General features: G+C 47.0%; 1 protein-coding gene and 1 long non-coding RNA gene across 4 annotated transcripts in view; both read right to left on the bottom strand.

The window, feature by feature from the left end:
• WIPI2 (WD repeat domain, phosphoinositide interacting 2) overlaps positions 1-20,163 on the bottom strand; it is a 34,296-nt gene extending 14,133 nt beyond the window's left edge. The window contains exons 1-2 of one of the 3 annotated variants that reach the window (XM_070566217.1): positions 19,816-20,163; positions 13,527-13,609 (exon numbers count right to left, since the gene is read on the bottom strand). In XM_070566217.1, the coding sequence (XP_070422318.1) occupies positions 13,527-13,609; positions 19,816-19,889 (157 nt within the window). In that variant the 5' untranslated portion in view covers positions 19,890-20,163. The remainder of the gene's footprint in view (positions 1-13,526; positions 13,610-19,815) is intronic. The other 2 variants (XM_070566218.1, XM_070566219.1) reach the window with 2 other exon arrangements.
• Positions 1,903-2,996, bottom strand: LOC139074692 (uncharacterized). The gene is made up of 2 exons (XR_011524329.1): positions 2,919-2,996; positions 1,903-2,412 (listed from the first exon to the last, which is right to left on the bottom strand). It is a non-coding gene; the product is annotated as an uncharacterized lncRNA (long non-coding RNA).
• Positions 20,164-20,778: the final 615 nt, after the last annotated feature.

Genomic DNA, 20,778 nt, shown 5'->3' with positions numbered 1-20,778 from the left:
CACACCCTCCTCAGCTGCTCCTTCCCTTCACCCCATCTCCACTGCCGTCTACACACGCTCCGCTCTCCTGAGTCCTCCCTTTGGTTTACGAATAATTCCCTGGGGTAAGTTCAGATCTAGGAGTAGAGAGGATTCTGGAATGTAGGGAAATCAAGAGGCAAGAATCTAGACGATTTCCACATGCAGCCTGTCTCCACCCGTGCTACAGGAAGTCAGTGGTGCCAGGTGTGTCAAGTGTGCCCCCATTCACTAATCACACCACCATTAGCTGTGGAGGCCACACTCTCTCTACCTGGATCTGAGTGGGGCACAGAGGACAGAGACAACCAGACGTTACAGCCCTGGGGGCCGGGAAGTTCTAGCAAAGTTTCCACTGTGATAAGAACCCCCTGTATGAAGACACACATCAGCTGCGGGAAAACGCATGGGTCAGTCACTCCAAGGTGGATCTGATAGCCTCCTGTGCTCAGCACAGCGCAGGCGCTAACATGCTGGGTGCTGGGCAAAGAGTCACATCCAAAGCGACAGAACACACACGTGCAGAGAACAACTCTAAGATTCCGCTGTCACTTAGACTGGTCAGGCAGTGAAATCAAGGGCAGGAGTCTGAACTCTCACAGTAGTTTATTCATGGTCACTGTGACACAGACATCACCGCTCCTCTTTCCCGCACAGCAAACTAACCTTTCTCCAAAAATAACAGGTGCAAGCCCAAAGCTTCCCAGCCTGGCAGCATCTGAGAGCCGCCAGGCCCTCCCAGGACCCGACCCGCAACGGAAGCGGGCAGTCAGAGTGAGCCCGGAGCACACGACGGAGGGATCCTGGCCCGTTCTGACTGACTGACGTGTCTCGCGCGGCACACTGCCCAGCCCACGGCAGTGCTCAAACACAGGCCAAGCAAACCCAGAAGAGACGATACGTAGCCCTGGAATGTTGATTACTGCAGTAAAAACAACTTCCCGCAGGACCAGACACTCATGTTCTTTGATCAGTCCCGCCTTCCCTCAGGAAGTCGACGGGGATACCAGATTATGACCAGAAGCCTGCCTGGTGAGCAGCGGGCCTGGTGGATCAGGAGCCCGGCGGATGGTCTCCAGGGCTGTGCCCCAGGCCGCAGCCCCGTTTCTCCAAGGCAGCTGGCCACTCTGGTCTGGCGGGAAGAGGGCCCTTTCTCCATCACTGTCCAACGTGTCACTCTTCAGGCTCCCCCTTTCCGCTTACCTCATTCTTTCTTTAAGATTCAATAACTGTCTGCGGTGCCCTTAATCAATCGCATTCCCTGCTCATTGTGGCAGTTATCACGTTATCTCTGGTGATCTGGACAACTGTTCCACAGTGGTGTCCCTGCCAGGCCCAGGGTCCAAGGACAAGGCACGTGTCTGCCTGTTCACACTGTACCCCAGATCTGGCACCGCCTGGCATTAGAGGAGCTAACTACACATTTGTTGGGTGACTGAAAATGGACCTCGTGATTCGATTTTGGGTATTTCCCAAACTCTTCAAAACATCAGTAAAAAAACAAAAAACCCCCAATAATCTCTTGAATTGGGTCATATCTAAAAAATGGGCTAATCTCACCGTGATATTCTGTTTCAGTGGTGAAGTGAAATGACCGCGGGGGGCGACATTGGGTAGCGAAGTTGGCCTTGGCAGGTTCAACTGTGCTCCTCCTCACACCGGCCCGGGTGAGCGCACGGCGCCACACACCTTGGTGAGCAGCGGGGACGCCCCGGGGACCGGGAAACCACAGCCTGACAATCAGACTCTCGCCTTGGCACCGCTGTTGACTAGTTATGAGACCTGGGACCGACTTCCTCAATCGTGGAATCAGAGCCGGCCTTCCAGCTTTATTAATTCTAGGACGGGGATGTACTGAAGGGATCACGCATATGCAAAACCGAATTTTCATTAAACAAGTAAACTTTATTTAAATTCACTGCCCCCATCAGTTAATCAGCAGTAAAAAGAACCTTCTTCCAAATACAGCCGATCCTCGTCATTCACAGATTCTTTATTGCGAACCTGCCTGGTTGCTGGTGTTCACTGGCAATCTCTGAAGCGAACAGCTGCGGTGCGTTTACAGTGATCCACGGACGCACAGGGAGTGGTGAAGGGCTGGAGCTGCCGGACGCAGCTCCCAGCTGAGGCGGAACCAGGTGACACTCTGCCTTCTTGCTTCTGCTCTCATACTGTAAACAGCTGTCCTTCTCGTGGTCTAGTTTTTGCATTTTTGTGCTCTTGGTTGGTGACTTCACAGTTTAAAACGGCCCCCAACCAGAGTGCTGAGGTGCCAGCTCGTGCTCTAAGTGCTCGAAGGCTGCGACGTGCGCCAGAGATGGTGCGCGTCAGATCAGCTTCCTTCAGCATGAGTTACAGCGCTGCCGCTGAGCGTTCACCACGGACGAATCAACACTGTGTGTTAAATAAGATGCCTTTAAACAGGAACACATGGAAAACAAGGTCACGCATTCATGACTCGATGCAAACGCCGTGAGCAGAGGCTCACCGGAACCCAAGCCCAGGAGCAATGGTCAGGATTCGCTAACTCAGCGTCCACGGCAGCTTTACAGAACAGAACTACCACGCCGCAGAAGCCACTGCATGTTCTTCAAGGACAGATGCCCCCTGCGTCGTTTGATACAACTGTACTTATTCACTTCACTCCTTCCACACGTCATCACGTGCCCACTAGAGTCTGCTCCAGGCAGGACGACACACTGAGTGGTGAAGATGACCAAGGGCCGGCCACCATGGGGCCGAGGCTGAAGAGAAATGGGCCCAGGGCTCTGGGGGGCACTCGCACTTCCAGGTCGGGCAAAGGAGGGCCAGCAAAGGAGATTGAGTAAGAGGGGAAAACCAGGACCACGTGACCTGGAAGCCAGCAGGAGAGAGTGTCTGAGGAAGAGACAAGTGGTCACCTGTGTCCAGTGCTGCTGGGGGCTCAGCTGAGACGAGAACATCCACCGAACCTGGTAACATGGACGCCATCTGGAGACCTTGACCAATTCAGATTTTAAAAATCATTTTATTGAGGTCATGTTGTTTATAACATTGTGTAATTTCAGGTGTACATCATCATATATCAGCTTCTGTACAGACTGCATCCTGCTCCCCTAACAGCCCAGTTTTCGTCCGTCACCATACATACGCGCCCCTTTACCCCTTTCTCCCTCCTCCTCTGGTGACCACTGATCTGTTTTCCTCGTCCACGTGTTTGTTTACCTTCCACTTGTGAGGGAAAGCATACGTTGCTTGGGAGACCCTGACCAATTCCGCTGGCGAGGTGGAGGCAGAATGAATGTGACAGGGAGGTAAGCAAGGGAAGAAGAGTGTGGGCGCTGAGCAGAAGTTGTGTTATGAGAGATGCAGAAATGCAGGGAGGAGCTGGGGGCCATGCGTGCTCATAAGTACGGTCAAACGTAAGATCTGTAGGGTCAAGGGAAATTTCTGCTTTGAAATACACAGGCTCCTAGATACACTGATGGCGAGACTGACACCGCAGGAGACGCAGGCTAGCTGAGGGAACAAGCCACTTAACAAACTGGAAGACGACGGCATCCAGTAGGACTGGTCTTCAATAGGATGAAATCTCCTTCTCCCCATTTGAACGGGAGGGAAAGGAGAAGATGGTGCAGATGCAGGTGGGTTGGTCATTTGAAGGAGGAAAGGTAAGGGATTCCCCACTCAAAGTATCAGTTTCTCTCTGAGGCATGAGGAGTGGTTATTAGCTTTGAGGGGCCCAGAGGCAGGAGGTTTAAAAAGTGAAAACAGTAGGAAACAATCACCTCGGAGATAAGCAAATACAGTTATTGGAAACATGTAGGACCACTGTAGGAAACATGTGTAGGCACTGGTGAGTTTCCATATGATGTTGTGGTAATAAATTCAAATTCAACCAGTCAGGAGAAAAATCATATCTATACAACAGATGCAGAAAAAGCATGACAAAATTCAATGCTTATCCTTGGTGAAAACTTAGAAACCTAAAAATAGGAAGAAACTCCTTCAATTGAAAGGACATTTATCAGAAATCTAGAGCTAACATCATACTTAATAGTGAAAATAATGAAGTCTTCCCTTTAAGACTGGAAACAGGGCAAGGATGCTCACTCTCTTCACTCTGTACTGGAGGTCTTACACATTGCAATAAGACAAGAAAATGAAATAAAAAGCACAAGGACCAGAAAGATGTCAAACTGTCTCTATTGCAATCTTAAGGAATTTACAAAGCAACTATTAGAACTAATGATTTAGCAAAGTCACAGGATATAAGCTTAAAATACAGAAATTTTTATAGACTAGCAACAAACTGGAAAATGAAATGAAAAAAATTCCATTTACAACACTGTCAAAAACCAAAATATTAGTAATAAGTGTAAGAAAAGATCTAAGATCGTCATACCAAAAGCCACACAATATTACTAGGAGAAATTAAAGACAATCTATATAAATAGAGAAATATATCATGTTCATGGATTAGAATATTCAACATTGTCAAGACAGCAATTCCCCTCAAATTCATCTCTGGGTCCAGTGCAATGCCCAGCATAATCCCAGCAGACGTTTCTTGTAGACAATGACAAACTGATTTTACAATCAGAAAGGCAAAGGATCTAGAACATCCAAGGCTATCTCGAAAAAGAACAAAGTTGAAGGGCTTACACCACGTTATTTCAAACTTAGTACATAAAGCTACGGTAAATCAGACAGTGTTTTACTGATATGGACTGACAAACAGATCAATGGAGAAGAATAAAGAGCAGAAACAGACCCACTCTTCCAGGATTGTTTTTAGGCACCAAAGCAAGCCAATGAGGGAAGAAAAATCTTTTTGACAGATGGTAGAACAAGAAGAATCCATCAGAAAAAAAAATAGCCTTGACTTATACCTCACACCATACACCAAAATTAACTTGAGATGTACTATTAAACTAGACATTTTAAAATTAAAGCTTTCAAAGAAAACATTGGAAAATAGCTTTACAGCTTGACGGTAGGCAAAGGTTTCTCAGAAAAAACACAGAAAGCAGAAATCATAAATGAAAAAAATGGATAAATCAGACTTCATCAAAATTCAAAATGTTTGCTCAAAAGCCAAGACAAGTCACAGACTAAGAAAAAAATATTCACAAAACTTATCTGACAAACGGCTGGTATCCAGAATATTTAAAGAACTCTGACAAGTCAATAATAAAAAGACAACCAAATTTAAAAAAGGACAAAGGTCTGAACAGACATTTCACACAAGATCTACAAATGGACAACAAGGACACGGAAGTGCCCAACATCATTAGTCATGAGGGAAATTCAGATTAAAGCCACAGTGAGCTATCAGGATACACACATCAGAATGGCCAACATGACAAAGACTGGCCGCACCAAATGCTGGTGAGGACGCAGAGCAGCCAGCCTGTCCCATACGGCACTGGTGGGAACACACACTGGGATAGCCACTTAGGAAACTCTGACAGTTCCTCATAAAACAAAGCACACGCTCCACTCCTAGATGTTGACCTAAGATAAATGAAAACGGGAGCCCACCAGAAGATCTGTACAAGGATGTTCACATTTACTCATAACAGCCAAAGACCGGGAAAAGCCAGATGGCCATCAACAGGAGAAAGGACCAACTGCCACATATTCATGAACTGGGCAACTGAGACACGCGACAATAGGGGTAAATCTCAAAAACACTACCCCGAGTGACAGAAACCTTATCTAGAGCACATGCTGCATTTATATGATGGTCAAGAACAGGCAAAACAAGCTTCAGTAGAAAAACCCAGAACACTGCTTTGCCTCTGAGGCGGTGAGAGAGCGGAGACCAATGGCGGGAGAGTATGAGGAACTTTCTGGAGTGATGGTGAACCTTGATAGGGGTTCAGGTCACACAGATGTATGCATGTGTCAAACACAGAATGTTTACTTAAGACTGTACATTCCGTTGTATGTAAATATTACCCGAAGAGAAAAGAATGAAAACACTCAACTCTAGTTAGTAATATTCACGCTGAAGCAGCTAAGGGAACATGTGCTGACGTCCGCCACGTACTGTGCAAGGCAGACACACAAAAGAAGACGGGCTGATGCACGGACGTGTGCGAGGATGAGTACAGTGAAACGTCAAGGACAGACCCTCAGTGGCGGATTCAGGGCTGTTAGCTGTAAAGTACTTTCAACTTTCCTGTGTGTTTGAAAATTTCCCTTAATAAAATGGCGGAAAAAGAGATTATTATTAACATAATTATTATATAATAATATATAATAATATTAATATAATAATAATATATTATTCATTTGCTTAAATGCAAGTGTAGAGAAAGTGAAAAACTAATGGGTTATGCTTATCTTTTCCACCTAACTATAAGTTTGAAAATTTAGTTTTTAGTTTTTTTTTTTTTTTGGAGGAAGATGAGCCCTGAGCTAACTACTGGCAGTCCTCCTCTTCTGACTGAGGAAGACTGGCCCTGAGCTAACATCGTGCCCATCTTCCTCTACTTTATATGTGGGACGCCTACCACAGCATGGCGTGCCAAGCGGTGCCATGTCCGCACGCAGGATCCGAACCGGCGAACCCCGGGCCGCTGAGAAGTGAAACGTGAGAACTTAACCGCTGCGCCACAGGGCTGGCCCCTTGTTTTTAGTTTTAATGAAAAAAAGAGCAGATGAGATTTCTTTTAAAATTTTAAAAACGGGGAGGAGGGAAGGTAGTCGCAGCATAGCTATTTTTACTGCAAATATTCATCAAAGAGAACAGTAGAGGGAACCTCCACATACTCAACACCTAGGTTTAACAAATACTAACTTGTTGCCTCTGAGTTTCAACCGTTTTTTTCTTTTCCGAAGTTAAAAAAGAGCAGCTCATCATCTTGACACTCACCCCTAAGCACTTCAGTACATCCATCTAAAGAAAGAAGGACGTAGCAAAATATCTTTTCCAGCTTATGAATAACAGTGGGAGATGTCTTACATCAAAACCATTCCAGGTAGATCAAGCATTTACTGTAGACACAACAAAGAAGAGAGGAAAACCCCAGAACATTCTATCACCCGGCACAGGAAGCAGCTCCTGCACTCAGAAGCCCCACAGGAGCGGACAGGTGCATCTGAACACACAACACTCAAGGATTCAGACAGCAACCAGACCACAAACAAGGTCGCAAGGCGAACGGCAATCCAGAAGACATATCTGCAATTCACGACAAACAGCTAATTTGCTAGAAGTCAGAAAGAGACAAACGATCTAATAGAAAAGCAGGCAAAGGAAAGAAGGAAGCAGTTAAAAAAAAAGCCAACGACTACATGAAAAAAAGAGTTCCATTTCAGCTATGATTTAGGAAATGCAAAAAAGGCGAACGCACGTGTTTTTATCTCACCCGTGTAAATATTCAAACGCTTGCTACCGCCTAGTGCCGGGGGCAGCACGGACGCACAACTGGCACTGGCAAAGAACACTACCTGCTTTCAGGGCCCCCTGGCAGAATCTGGCAAGTTTACAGTGTTTATCTGTCCACTGTATCTTGCCAACTCCAGGAATTTCTCTGACAGCTGTACTCACAAGTGGGCAACACAAAGACGCCCAGCCAGCACGCCCACCCCTGGGGTACCTGTCTACTCAAGGGCGGTGAAAACAGGTGTCCACACAGTAACCTGGACACAAACGTTCACAGCAGCACTAGCCACACAGCCCCAAAGAGGAAAAGACCCGAACGTCCACTGACAAAACTTGGGACATCCATGTTGTGATATTGCCGAGCAACAAACAGAGAGGAAGTCCTGATACGTGCTCCAACACTCTAAGTGAACAAAGCCGGCCACATGCGGCGGTGTTTATCTGAACCGCCCAGAGACAGGTCCACACAGGCAGAGGGGAGATTAGCGGCTGCCCAGAGCTGAGGCGCGTCGAGGAAAGTGGGGAGTGACTGCTAATGGACTCGGCTTCTTTTGGAAATGATAAAAATGTTTTCAAATCAGATTATGGTAGGTTGTACAGCTCAGTCAATATACTAAAACCCACTGAAGTGTACACTTAAAACAGGTGATTTTTATGGCATATAAATTACATCTCAAAAAAAGCTGTTAAAAACACATACACACACACAGGTAGACTCTTGCTGAAATCTGAATTTTGGCCAATATATTCAGATCTGATGTAAGAAGCACTGGGTGGCAGGGACTTTAAATACTGAGGTGTGCACCTGTGAGGAAACAGGTGACAGAGACGGGGCAGAAACTAGGTGTCAGGGTGGGACCACACTGAGATCTTTCCAGAGACCACGAGGCCCTGGATGCTAGCGCACACACACGTGAGCTGCATGGGGTCTCCCAAACTGCCGAAATCATATACTAAACCCTGGGTTTTCTGCGGGAAACATCTGTAACTCTTATCTGATTTCCACAGGAGCCAGGAGCCAGAAGAAAGCCCAGGCCCAGGGTAGGAGGCAGATGAACCACCACACCGTCACCCACACATTTTTGTCACTACTTAAGAAGTGATAACAACACAAAAGGATGCACTTCAGAGTTCCCATAAGTCCTAGGAGCCAACTTGCCTAGAGCTTTTTAGGAATACGCCTTTCATAAAGACTTATCATAGACACTGTTAGTGGTTTGGGTTGGTTATTTTTCTACCGTGTTATTTCAAGAAGCTCTTTACCACTGTTGGAGTACACCTCACTCCCAAGAGAACTTTAAACACAGAAGCACACACGGAACCCAGAGACCGAGAGTAGTCACTACCCACTAAACTCAAGTCCACACAGCCTGCCCCTCCCACGAAATAATGGCACATGACTAATGAGGCTGATAACTAAGGCTGCTGCAATCAAACGCAAAGCATGAGAAACAAGGCTGCTCGTCTGTAATTATTCAAGGTGGCCTCCCGCCAAGACACCAGCGCCAGGGAGCACTCAGGCTGACCAGGAGGAAAGCTGGAACGTAAACTTCAGTGCCCTCGCTGTCTAAGGCCTCGCTCTCACGGCCTATTCTAGATGGCCTCTGCCAGTTTCTGCCAAACCTTCTTCCTAGAGATTGCCTACCCAAAATGTAATTCAAGAAACAAATTATGTGATTCAAGGAAGCATGCAGTTCTGCTTCAGCTGGCGCTAATGAGAGCTGGAGACGATGCACTTCTCCAGTGGGACAAGGGGAGAACAAAGCCATGAGACAACCGAGAGGACACGCTTCCAAACAAGGCCGTCTGCCGGAGCCTGGAGCTCCAGAGAGAGGCGGGCCGAGCGCCCCATCTCTCACTACACCTGATTCAGGCAGAGAGCGGCTCCCGGAGTTTCTCCTGGCACGAGTCACTCCCATAAACCTCACTGAAGTTCACAATCCCACCAGCGCACGGTCTGGACATCTCTCAGACCTTAAGCTGCAGATGACGGCCTGTAAAGTCTTGATAAAAGGTGCGATGTGTCTATGGGGCATTTCTGTCCTTCAAGCAGCTCTGGCCCCTTTTGCTAAGGTAAGGAAGGTCAGCTCATGGTTAGTTTCACAACTGAATGCCTCACGAACTATGTTTTCCTGGCTCAGAAACTTTTAAAACGCAAAGTACACAATGTAAAATCTGAAAAGCCAACTTTTCCTTCTAAACTTCTGTGATATTTTATAAATGATAAATCTATAACCTTTATTTATTTTCCCTAACAAGGTAGGGTTTTGTTGCAGTACTATTTCAGGGAGAGAGACCGCGTAATTGCACATTACGTATCTTCAAACAGAGGACACAGGAGAGAATGATAAAACAAACAGGGCACACAAACAACAGGAAAGCACTGGGGGTTCTTGCAAGTTTCCATTAAGTTTGAAATTACAATATCGATAGAAAAAAAAAAATCTTCCACTGCTGCTGGGCAAAGGATTTTTTCTGTTTAAATAAACAAAAGAAGAACGAGCAAATGTCAACCTTGCTCTTCCCCAGACCAGCTCTGGCTCCTCCTTTCTGTCACGAGAGCAACAGTGACCGAGCAGAGATCTGACTATGGCGGAGGGCTGGGAGGTACGAGGGACAAGCCGATCCTGAGCCTGGGCCAAGGACCGGGGCATCAGGATTGCTCTCTGCTTTGAGTCTGTGCGCAGAAAAAGCCAGAAAGCAAGCCTGACTTGGTAGCTCAGCTGTTTTCTAAGACACAATCTGTTATCCACTCAATGAAAGCAGGTGAAAGAGGAAAGGTGGATAACGTTCCAGGAGCAAGACTGTAACAGCTCCAGGTTAAAGGCTCAATCCTCGAAAAGTGCTTTGTCCACTTCACCACCTATTTTTAAGAGCCAAGGTTCATTAAGAAGAACAAAGCAATCTATGTGCCACCTTACCACGTGGGTTAGTAAATACCTCCTGTTTTAACACCGCTATCAGGACATCACCTTTTGTTCCATCAAAAACCATTGAAAATGAGGCACCAAAAACCAGTAAACTTCAAGGAAACAGACTAGTCATTAAACCGATCGATCTGAGGGAGAATAAAGACCAGGTTTTGGTATTCCTACACCCTTTCTAAGCACTGGGTCTCCAAATAGGGGGCAAATTCCTGTGGATTTCAAAACAGATGACTCCAGCCACTGCAGCAACAACTTCACAGCACACTTCCGGGCCTCGTCTGGAGGGAGATTTAACAAAGGCTTCAGTCATTCATAAAGGCCCCACGGAGTCCTTTTTCCAGAGATCAGCTGGCCCTCTTTGAAGGAATTCCCCGTAGGGAAGACTCCTGTGTGGGATCAAGGGAAGGCAGCCAGTGTGGAGACTCAGAAACCTGACACCCACTTGAGATTAGCAAGCAGAACAGTTGACAGCCATCTTATCACCCAGACCACACCTTCCAGCCACACACCAGAAGAAAGGCTTTTGGGAGAGTTAGTAAGCGTCAGGAGGCAAGCCTGAGGATAAAAAGGAGTAAAATCTAAGGCAGCGGCGGCAGCAGCCACGGGTCCTGACAACTCCCTACAAGGACACACAGGGGCCTCGGGGAAGGCAGCCAGACGGAGGCAAGGGGGCCCCCGGAAGGCGCACCTCAAGAGAGCAGGCAGAGGACCCAACGCCCGAGGCAGGGCCTGGGGCTCCAAACACCTGGGACCCCTGGGGGGCCACAAGAAGTCCACAATTCCAAGTCACTGGCACAAAGAGACAACTTTTCTCCTGGTGTCTTCATCTTTTGTTAATGGGGGGGGAGGTGATACTTATGTCTGTGCTTGCTTGTCATTGTGTCCCCAGACTAACATCCGACACCAATATATTTACTTGCTCTGTCTTCCTCCATTTAAGCGTGTCACGAGAGCAGGAACTCTGTCATTCCAGCATCTCCACGACCAGAACAAGGCTGTCACACGACAGGTCCTCAATCAATGTTTACGGAGTGACTGGAACTAAGAGTGAATAACAGATGTCTATTCACATTAATTCACTGAACCTCCCCATCCTTAGGAGATATTAATGGGTAAGCAGAATTCCAAAATGGAACACCAAACCACAGTGACAGCAAAGTTGATAACGCTGGAACACCCAGGAAGGAGGTCCTGGTCTTGGTAATAAGGAGGAAACCCAACGCCCCCAAACTGCACACTCACGAAGATGATGAAAATGATAAGTAGCCAATCTCCCCTGAATCCATCCCCCAGTGTCACTAATCACAACAAATCCACTGTGAACACTGAACTCCTCAATTCTCCATAACAAGGATTCCTAACTCAGGTCAGGGCCCTGGGCAAGCTTCAGGGCTGCTCATCACACACAGAGAAACATTCACCAACCACACATCTGACAAAGGACGAATGTTCAAACATATACAGAACGCTCAAAACTCAACATTAAAAAAAACAAATCACGATTAGAAAGCGGGCAAACACAAGAACAGTCATTCCACCGAAGAGAATACGCAGATGGCAAATAAGCACATAGAAAGATGTTCAACATTGTTAGTCATTACAGAAATACAAATTAAAATCACAACGAGATAGCACTGCACACATCTATTAGAATGGATTAAGAAACCTGTGATAACACCAAATGCTGGCCAGGCTGCAGAGGAAGTGGATCACTCAAACAGTACTGGTGGGAATGTAAAATGGCACAGTCACCCTGGAAAACAGTTCGGTAGTTTCTTAAAACAACAAACATACAGCTACCATGTGACCCACAATCGCACTCTGTGACATTCATCCCAGAGAAACGAAATCAGCCCACACAAGCGCTGTATATGAATGTTCACGGCAGCTTTACTGGCAACAGCCCCAGACTGGAATCAGCCCAGAACCCCTTTACCAGGTGAACGTTTAAACAAACCTCGGTACATCCGTATCGTGGAATACTGCTCAGTAAAACGGAATGAACTATCGACACACAACAGTTTGCATGAATTTCCAGGGTATTTTATGCTGGCTAAAGAAAGCAATCCCAAAGGTTACATACTTCCACTCACATAGCATCGCTGAAATGACAACATTTTAGGACCGGGAGGCCCATTAGTGGCTGTCAGGGATCTGGGCTGGGGCTGGGAGAGGCAGGTGTGGTTATAAAAGGGCAACAGGAACGCCCCTGGAGTGTGGGACTGGCCAGGGTCTCGGTTGTGGTGGAAACAAGAATCTGCATGGGTGTTAAGACTGTAGAGAAGTTACACACACACACGCACTACTAGTAAAACAGGGCACAACGGGATGGAGACAGGGATGACACCAATGCCGCTACCCTGGTGGTGATACTGGATGACAGTTTTGCAAAATGTGGCCTGTGTGGGAAACTGGGAGAAGGGTACAAGGGATCTGTATCATTTCTCACAACCACATGGAAATCTACAGTTACCTTAATTAAGGGAACAGCTGTGTTTCTAAATATAAAAATAAACAACAAAACATATTACAAACTCATTTATATAAAACAAAACAAAGCCATACACACAAAAACAAAAGTATATCTTTACACGTATGCGGGAAGAACCCAAATGCTTTCCATTACATACTCCCTGGGGGAGGTCTCTGTTCAGCAGGCACTACTGTACACACATGCGCACACGCACACGAGAAAACCCAGAAGCTGAGGTCCAGAGATGAGGTACTCTATGTGACGTCACACAACAGTGGCTGTGCCAGAAGTTAAGTCCACGACCCCTCTGCAGCTCCACCCCGCCTCTGACACGTCAGGGGCTCAAATGCCACACAGTGACAACTGAACCAATCATTCCCACGGGGCTGTAAAATTTTCAATTTTCTGGAAGCCCTTTATGACAGAAACCTAAATGGTTTAAAGGGCATTAACAAAGAGGAGAAATTACGCAATAATACACACAGTATGATGTCACGTATTGAAAAGACAACCCATAAAACAAGTATTTCTCTAGGGACATTTCTAAGTATGCAGAGGCACAGAAAGAGACCTGGGAGAACACAGAGGAACTGCTCTCTCTCGGCCCCGCTCGGTGGGACCGAGGTGAAAGAAGGGCGTCGGTCAAGGGGCATTTGGACATTAACCACATTCCAATGCAAGGATAACTTGTCTATTTTGTTTAAGAAGGGGGAAAAATAAAGCAAACACTTACTGCATTCATAGATCTGTTCCAGCTTATCCACAGAAGAAAGGGAGAAAAATTTATAACCGGACTTACTACCAACAGCTAGGGACCTGCAAAAAAGCCAAATTCAGAAATAAGAGCTGATGCGTGTAGACAGCGACAATGCACAGACTAGCTCCACGTTACCAAAGGGCAACCGTCACCTCTGCCACAAGTTAGCACAGCAAGGCATTGCGCGCAGTGTGCGCCAGGCGGGGGGCGGCTGGGCAGAAGGGAGGGACACGGCAGAGCAAGATGTCACACCTCGTAGCCAGGAAAAGGTGAAGGGCAATAAAACGGACAGTTTTTATTTAAAACCTGAAACACTTGAAAGATAAACGACACAGAAATGAAAGTAATCAGCCCTAAACTAACGATCCCCTCAAAACCAAGTGGGGTTTCTCAGGGGATTTCACAGGAGACACATGCCCAGTGGATGAGAGTCCATAGCTAAGCTAGCTCACACTCTAAATTCTAAACAAAGATGTTTACAACTTAGGCGGACGACGATATCTTGCTGCATTTCAGTAAGGCCATAATACACGCAGCTCAGCCACTACGTGATGCTAAGGCCGAGCAGCAGGATGGAAACTACACAGACCAACAAGTAACTAGACTCTGGAGCCCGAAGACTACACGGTTGGCCTAGAAGGAAACAGCGAAGACTCCATTTTGCTAGGGACGTCTGTGAGATTCACCGCCCAACACCAACACCTGCTTTTCTAAGAGGCTTCGAGGGACCTCCAGAGCTCTCCAGGTCCCCTAGCACAGGAGAGCTGGGACACTAAATGAAGTATTTCCTCTTCGAAGATTACTACTCTCCAGAACGTGACTGACCAAGGAAAAAAAACCACGAAGAAAGCACAAGTTTCAGAAACAGAGGGGATGAGAGAAGAACAATGCAGGAAGCGGTGGGACGTGCGAAGAATCGGGTACTGGGATCGTTTTTGTATTTGCCGTCTGGGAGAACGTGACAACAAGTGGAGGAAGAAGGTAAACCAGAAAACTGGTAACAAAGATGACAGACATTTCATACTACGAGGATTTGTACACCGTGATAAAAATCAGGGCTAGCTTAACGACCATTTCATCTATTAAAAACCTGAGATTTCTAATCTCTCTTTCACACACATGTAGAAGAAATATATTCCAAGAACAGAGTTGCTGTAAGCACTACGAAATTTTACATTGCTCCTGGTTCATCTTAGCAGTATAAACAGAAACAAAACTCTACCAGCTCACAATTTTTCTTTGCAAAAATACTTCACTATGTTGAATTAACGGATCAATGAAGTAATGCGATATTGATACCTGTAAATATTTTCAGAAGTAATAAAGGAACCAACAAAACTACAATATCCAGGAAGGCTAAAAATAAAACAAAATCTCAGCAATCTACAACTTTTGGGAAATTGGTGTACAGGAAAATGTTTCCCAGATAACTAAGTGTTGCTATTTTAAGCACCAAAACCTTTTTTCCCACCATTTCTGATTTAAAAAAAAAATCATTCTTGTATTATACACTTTCCTGTGTTAAGACAAGGGGACGGGAAATTCTCAACACTGTCCTGGACTCACATTATTCAACAACTTATTATACTGTCATAATATGGTGACCCACTCAGACCCTAACAGGAGCTGAAAGTTCCGTGCAGCTACCAAACAGGCACACTGGAGCCCTGAGTTTATAAAACAGTTTCTACCTTTTGCTTTGCGGACAGTTGTCACTTTTCCTGTGACCATCCTACCATCATTAATAGCCCCTCTCCCCTTCTACTTTCTTGTTGACTTGAAACCAAATCACCAAGCTTATTAGTCTTATATATAAAATAAGCTTAGAGAGGGCTTCTTCCACGGCCAAATTAATGAGCTTTAATTAATTAAAGAGAACCCAGCATCCAGGTTCTTAGCTGTGCTCCGATCAGGCAGAACTCATTAAAACTAGGCTTTGCTGCAAACATCAGAACCTGGTTGTGCTTCCAGATATTCAGGAACTGATTTAGGAAATCAAATACCTTGGCTGGAATTTTAATCATACGGTTTATAAAACTGTGCACCCCAATCAGTAAGAAATCTAAGCAAAAAATATCCCAGTTATGTTTTGGTATGTATATTTGGTATAGTAAGAGATATACTCTACCAATGAAGGCAGACATTTTTAAAGGGTTTGATATTTACATCTCAAACATCAACCATCAGGTTCACACAGCCTTCTTTGGAGATCCTGCTTTTAATAATTTCTCATGGTTTGCCTGACCTTCCAATGGCAGGCACGTTGGTGGGAGAGGTACAGTACAGATACGTATGTGATGGCCCTAAGGAAAAATCTTATTCTTCAATAAATGTTTACGTGGTAAGGTTTTTTTTGAGGTAATACAATGAGATCTTTTACTGACAAAGGGAAAAACTAGCAAACCATAACAGAAAAAAGGGATTTATTTACTTGCTCCCCCATTTCACTACTAGTCCCCCGCCTTCAATTGCGCCTGGTGTCAGAATCCAGAGACCCCGTCTGCTCTCGAGGCGAGGTCTCAGTCCTTCGCAGGGTGAGAGAGTGTGGCTGCTTCTGAAGCACACTCTGAGTGGCTATTTTCACCGCACGCGCCCTCTCCCCTTCGAGAGCTTCCCGAGACTGCCAACCCTGAGCCTTCTGGGGATTCTGCGTTTAAACTAGGTTGGTTCTCTGCTTTCTCCACTAGCAATTTAGGATCTGCTTTCCTTTACCACTTGCTAGCTTGCAACATTTTGTTGCTAGTGTCTTCTTCATTCTTCCCATCCTATGGGTCTAAGCCTTTTAAAGTAGCTTTTTAAATATGGCAATGATTGACATTTTATTAGGGTTTTGGGAGGGAGCCAAAATAAATGCTGGTGTTTGATCTGCCATCTTTAACTGCAAGTCTCTGTTGCTGAACTTAAACTTGAGGGTTCAATATCTAAAAGATAGCAATTTCCACTAAAAAATGAAAATGTGAATCAGATCTTTTTCTTAACTCATTTTCCTTTTTTTACCCTCTTACCAATGATCAAAGGCCATAAAGATTTCCCTTTTCATTATCTTCTTCATGAAAGAGCCATACTTGATTATAGGGTTACGTGGAACAGTCCACACCCATCAAAAGGAAGCACCCCGAATGATGGGTTGTCTCCGGAGCCCCCTCAGTAAGTGTCTGGCTGTGACAGGCCCCTTCCCTCCAGCTCACAGCGTCTCCATCCCAGACTGCCACCTGGATGTATGTCCCTAAGGCCTTTCAGACTCCACAGAATCCAAAGCAGAGTTCCTCTTTCTCTGAGCCGAAATCTTCTCTGACCGCTCTCCAATCTTCACCAGGAACCCAAGCCAGAGACTTGGGAGCAAGCTGAACGTCTCCCTTACACATCACGCACGTCCACGGGCCACACTAAGTCCTGATGGCTGACCAGTCTCCTTTCCACTGGCCACGGCAGTTGGACAACATCCTCCTCAGTGCCTGCCCCACCCTCCTCAAACACATCCTCCACACGGCAGGCAGAATGATCCAGAGTGGCAAGGTTGAAGGATCCTGCAAGACCTCTACTCCCAAGGCCCTCAAAGCGCTGCTGAGGACAAAGAGGAGACAAGCGACCTTCCCCGAGCATTAACCAACCAGGGAGACCCCGCTGAAGACAGACAGGCGGCCCTCGCTGCTGCCACACCGTCACCCCCCCGGATGCTGACAACACCCACTCTGCAAGCAGAGGACTTGGAAAACCGAGGCCCTTTCTTTGGTCTACCCCTTTCAGAAATGCAGCTTCAAACAGACGCTGCCACACCACTGACCTCCCACCAGCTCGGTAGTGTCTACTGACGCTGCCACAGAAGATTCAGCGGGAATGCGCCACTTATTAGTTTGTTAACTTCGATTTAAAAAACCTAAAAATCCCTCCAAAATAAGCCTTCCAGTGTTACTTTCAGAAACTAGGATTGGGACTAACCAGTCCACAGCAAGATGCTATGTGCTATTCTTGGTGCCTCTTTCACTGCTCTAGCTAGAAAAAAAAAAAAAAACGGTGAAAAACAAAGAAAACTTATTTGCACTTTTAGAATAAGAACCATAGAAAAAACACCACAATATTTGAAACCATATTACTACAAAAAGGAAGGCAGGACAGATTTACTTTGGTGTGTAAGGAATATTCCGCTGTGATGCATTACTGTACAACATACATGTATCCTATTAAGTGAAATGGCTTCCAGATTTTCTCAGTGAATACAGTGAGTGTGGATTCTAGACCAATACTCTTTGTCTAGTGAAGAACCGTGTTCCTCTACTAAAATAAGTTCTGGAGACGGGCAAGGGAGGGAAAGGTATAAACTGTAAAGCCTTTCCCTGGGAACTTTTGTATTTCTTTCAAGTGTAGATTTAAAACAAGTTAAAGTCATTTTAACCAACACACCTTTAGTATAACCCGAACTTACTATTCCTTACAACTTATGTTCATAATATATCAAGGTCTCTTTGGCAAGTCAAAATCATGACAGAGAAATCTTCTCTTGAACTAATGACTTCAGGACTCACAGAGGAGTGGAGAAGCACATTTTCCAAGTGTGAGAAGGTCTTATGTCAGGCCAGACAGACTGACACCCTTCTATTATATAGGAAACCTGGTAGCCCATTAGAAATGACAGCAAAAGAGAATGCTTTCTTCTATCTGATTTCCTTTCAATAGGAATGATTAGTGAAAAACTGTATGAATGATGGAAAATGTTTTAGAAATTCTCTAATTTACACAAGACATAAAAAAACCATAAAGCTATAATTTCTTACCAGTCTCAAAATACTAAGGGCTCAAAAACCAAATCACAGTGCGTCTAAAATTTCCTATCCCCTACCTGGATTAATATAATATAGTCTATTCCAATTATAACCACCTGCAACAGGTTGTCCCAACTGTTTTTGCTGTACTGGCTTTTGGTCCTATAGAACACTACAGTATTCGGTAGTTTTCATCTTTAAAGACTGCTATAGTATGATGTAAAAACTCACTGTCCTCAGAATCCTACCCTGTTAAGTAGAAAAAACAGCATGGCAGAGTGGAAAGAACAAGAGAATTCAGGAAACCTAGCATCTAGTCCTGCCCCCACTCCACTGGTGACCAACTGTAAATCGCAGGCACAGCTCTGAACTTCGGTTTCCTCATCTGTGGCTGGAGCAGGGGATCTGCTCCCATGCAACTGTCAGGACAGCTCCACTGTGGGACCATCTGCACTGCTTTCACAACTCGGGGAAGGTGCGACCGAGCAGCCGCGGCGTGCCACTGACGGGCTGCTTGCCATTCTACAATTAACTTTTAATTAAAAAAAATATATATATATATCTCATTTTCTACTTTGCTGATTCAATTCGGCCAGTAACAACTGGACCAACTACTCAGTATGAAGCCAATGACCCACTCCTCCTCCTCTTACATCACTTCCCCTTACTCACTTCCCAAGATGGCTCTCCTCCCTTCCAGTCCCAACTCATCCCTCCTTCTCCGGAAACCTCCTCTATTAACTATCCTCACAGGTAACCTGAGACAGCCTCGGAAGAATCGGCTTCAAAGCCAGAGGGGTTTGGACAGCCAGCGTTCCAAATCCACGGGGTGGCATCAGGGGCCCATTCCCTGTGCGCCGAGACTCCTAGGGAATGACTTCTCTGCCACATCCCCCCACCCTGGGCTCAGTTTCTTCCCAAGTTGGAGGCCAAGATTATCGCTAAGTTATTCCTGCTAGAGGAGGACATCAAAGTCACCTGCCAAAAAGAACAGCGAGACAGGAAGAAAAGGACGTAAGAGCGGGGCAAGGGGCCCTGAGATGAAGAGCAGCCGAGGCGAAGGGCCTGAAGAGGGGAAAGAGCGGGGTGGGGGGAAGAGGGCTGAGGAAAAAGGGGGAGGCGGATGGCATGGAAGGAAGAAACCACTCCCACCGCTCCAGAGGCGGCCCAGACAACAGGTCAAGCCGCGAAGTTCTGCCCCAACTTTGGGAGAAGTGAGGGTCCCAAGAGAAAGCCTTCCCGTCGCCGGGAGAAATACCCACCCCCATCACCTCCCTCGCCCTGGGATCGCCGTCCCAGGAGGGCGCCCCTCCTCCCAGGCCCCGGGGGCGCCCCTGCCCGCCTCGGGCCGCCAGCAGGCCGGGCCTCCCACCCCCAGAGCTCGGCGTGGGCGGCCTGAGACATCGGCCCAGCCCCCAGACTCCAGGCCCCTGACCCGACCCCGGCCCGACCCCAGGCCTCTGACCCTGACCCGACCCCCGACCCCGGCCCCCGCGCGGCCTTACGTGTTGTCCTGGTTGAAGTTGGCGAAGAGCAGCTGGCCGGCGCCGGCCTCGCCGCTCTGACTCGCCAGGTTCATGGTGGGCGCGCGGCGGACGGGCGGGCCGCTGGGCCCGGCCGGAGGCTAGCGCGCGGGAGGGCGGGTCAGGCGCGCTCAGGGTCAGCGCCGGGCCCCGCTCGCCGCCCCAGTGGCCGCCACTCGCTGGTCGGGAACCAACCGCCGCCTCATCCCAGCCCCGCTCTTGTTTATGCTCCGGAGCCGGGGAGCCCTGCGCGCCTGCGCGACCCCGCCCCCTCGGCGCACCGCCTCTCACGGCGCAGGCGTACGGCGGAGGTCCCGCCCCTTCACCTCTGGCCCCGGCTCGGGTTCCGGTCGAACACGCGCACGCTTGGGGACGCGCTGGGCTCTCTGGGCGGGGCTTTGGGGGCGTGTCGAGAACCGAGCATGCGCACGGGGAAGAGTAGGAGCTTGGTCTCCCCCCCCCATCATTTTATTACCTTTAGGAGAGCCCGTCGTGTGCCAATCAGCGGCTGTTTCTGTGCGTTATCTTATTTGGTGTTTATTGCGACCATGTGTAGAGAATATTGTATTCCCGTTTTACAGATTTGAAAACTGAGGCTGCGAAATATTAACTTATTTGCCTAGTGCTAGATCTGAGACCAGAAACCCAGCTGCTTCTCCAGGGCCCAAGCGATCTGGGTCCTTTGGAGAGGTTTCCAGCGTAAATTTGTTCATTCATTCAATAATGTTTAGGAAGCGCCTTCCATGTGAACTAAATAGGCTTCCTCTTTTCCCTCAAAAAAGTTACATTGGGGAAGGTACTTAAACACGGAGCCAGGGTATGATGAGAGCACATAATGAGGTCTCTTGATCTAGTGCAGCCAGAGAAGGCTTCCTGGAGGAGATGAGACCTGAAGTTTGAGTAGCAGATAGCTAACCTAAGGGAGCGGAAGCCTTCTGTATGGCA

The sequence above is a fragment of the Equus przewalskii genome, chromosome 12 (assembly GCF_037783145.1).
Source record: "Equus przewalskii isolate Varuska chromosome 12, EquPr2, whole genome shotgun sequence".
NCBI lineage: Eukaryota > Metazoa > Chordata > Mammalia > Perissodactyla > Equidae > Equus > Equus przewalskii.
This window is presented reverse-complemented; position numbering and strand designations above follow the sequence as displayed.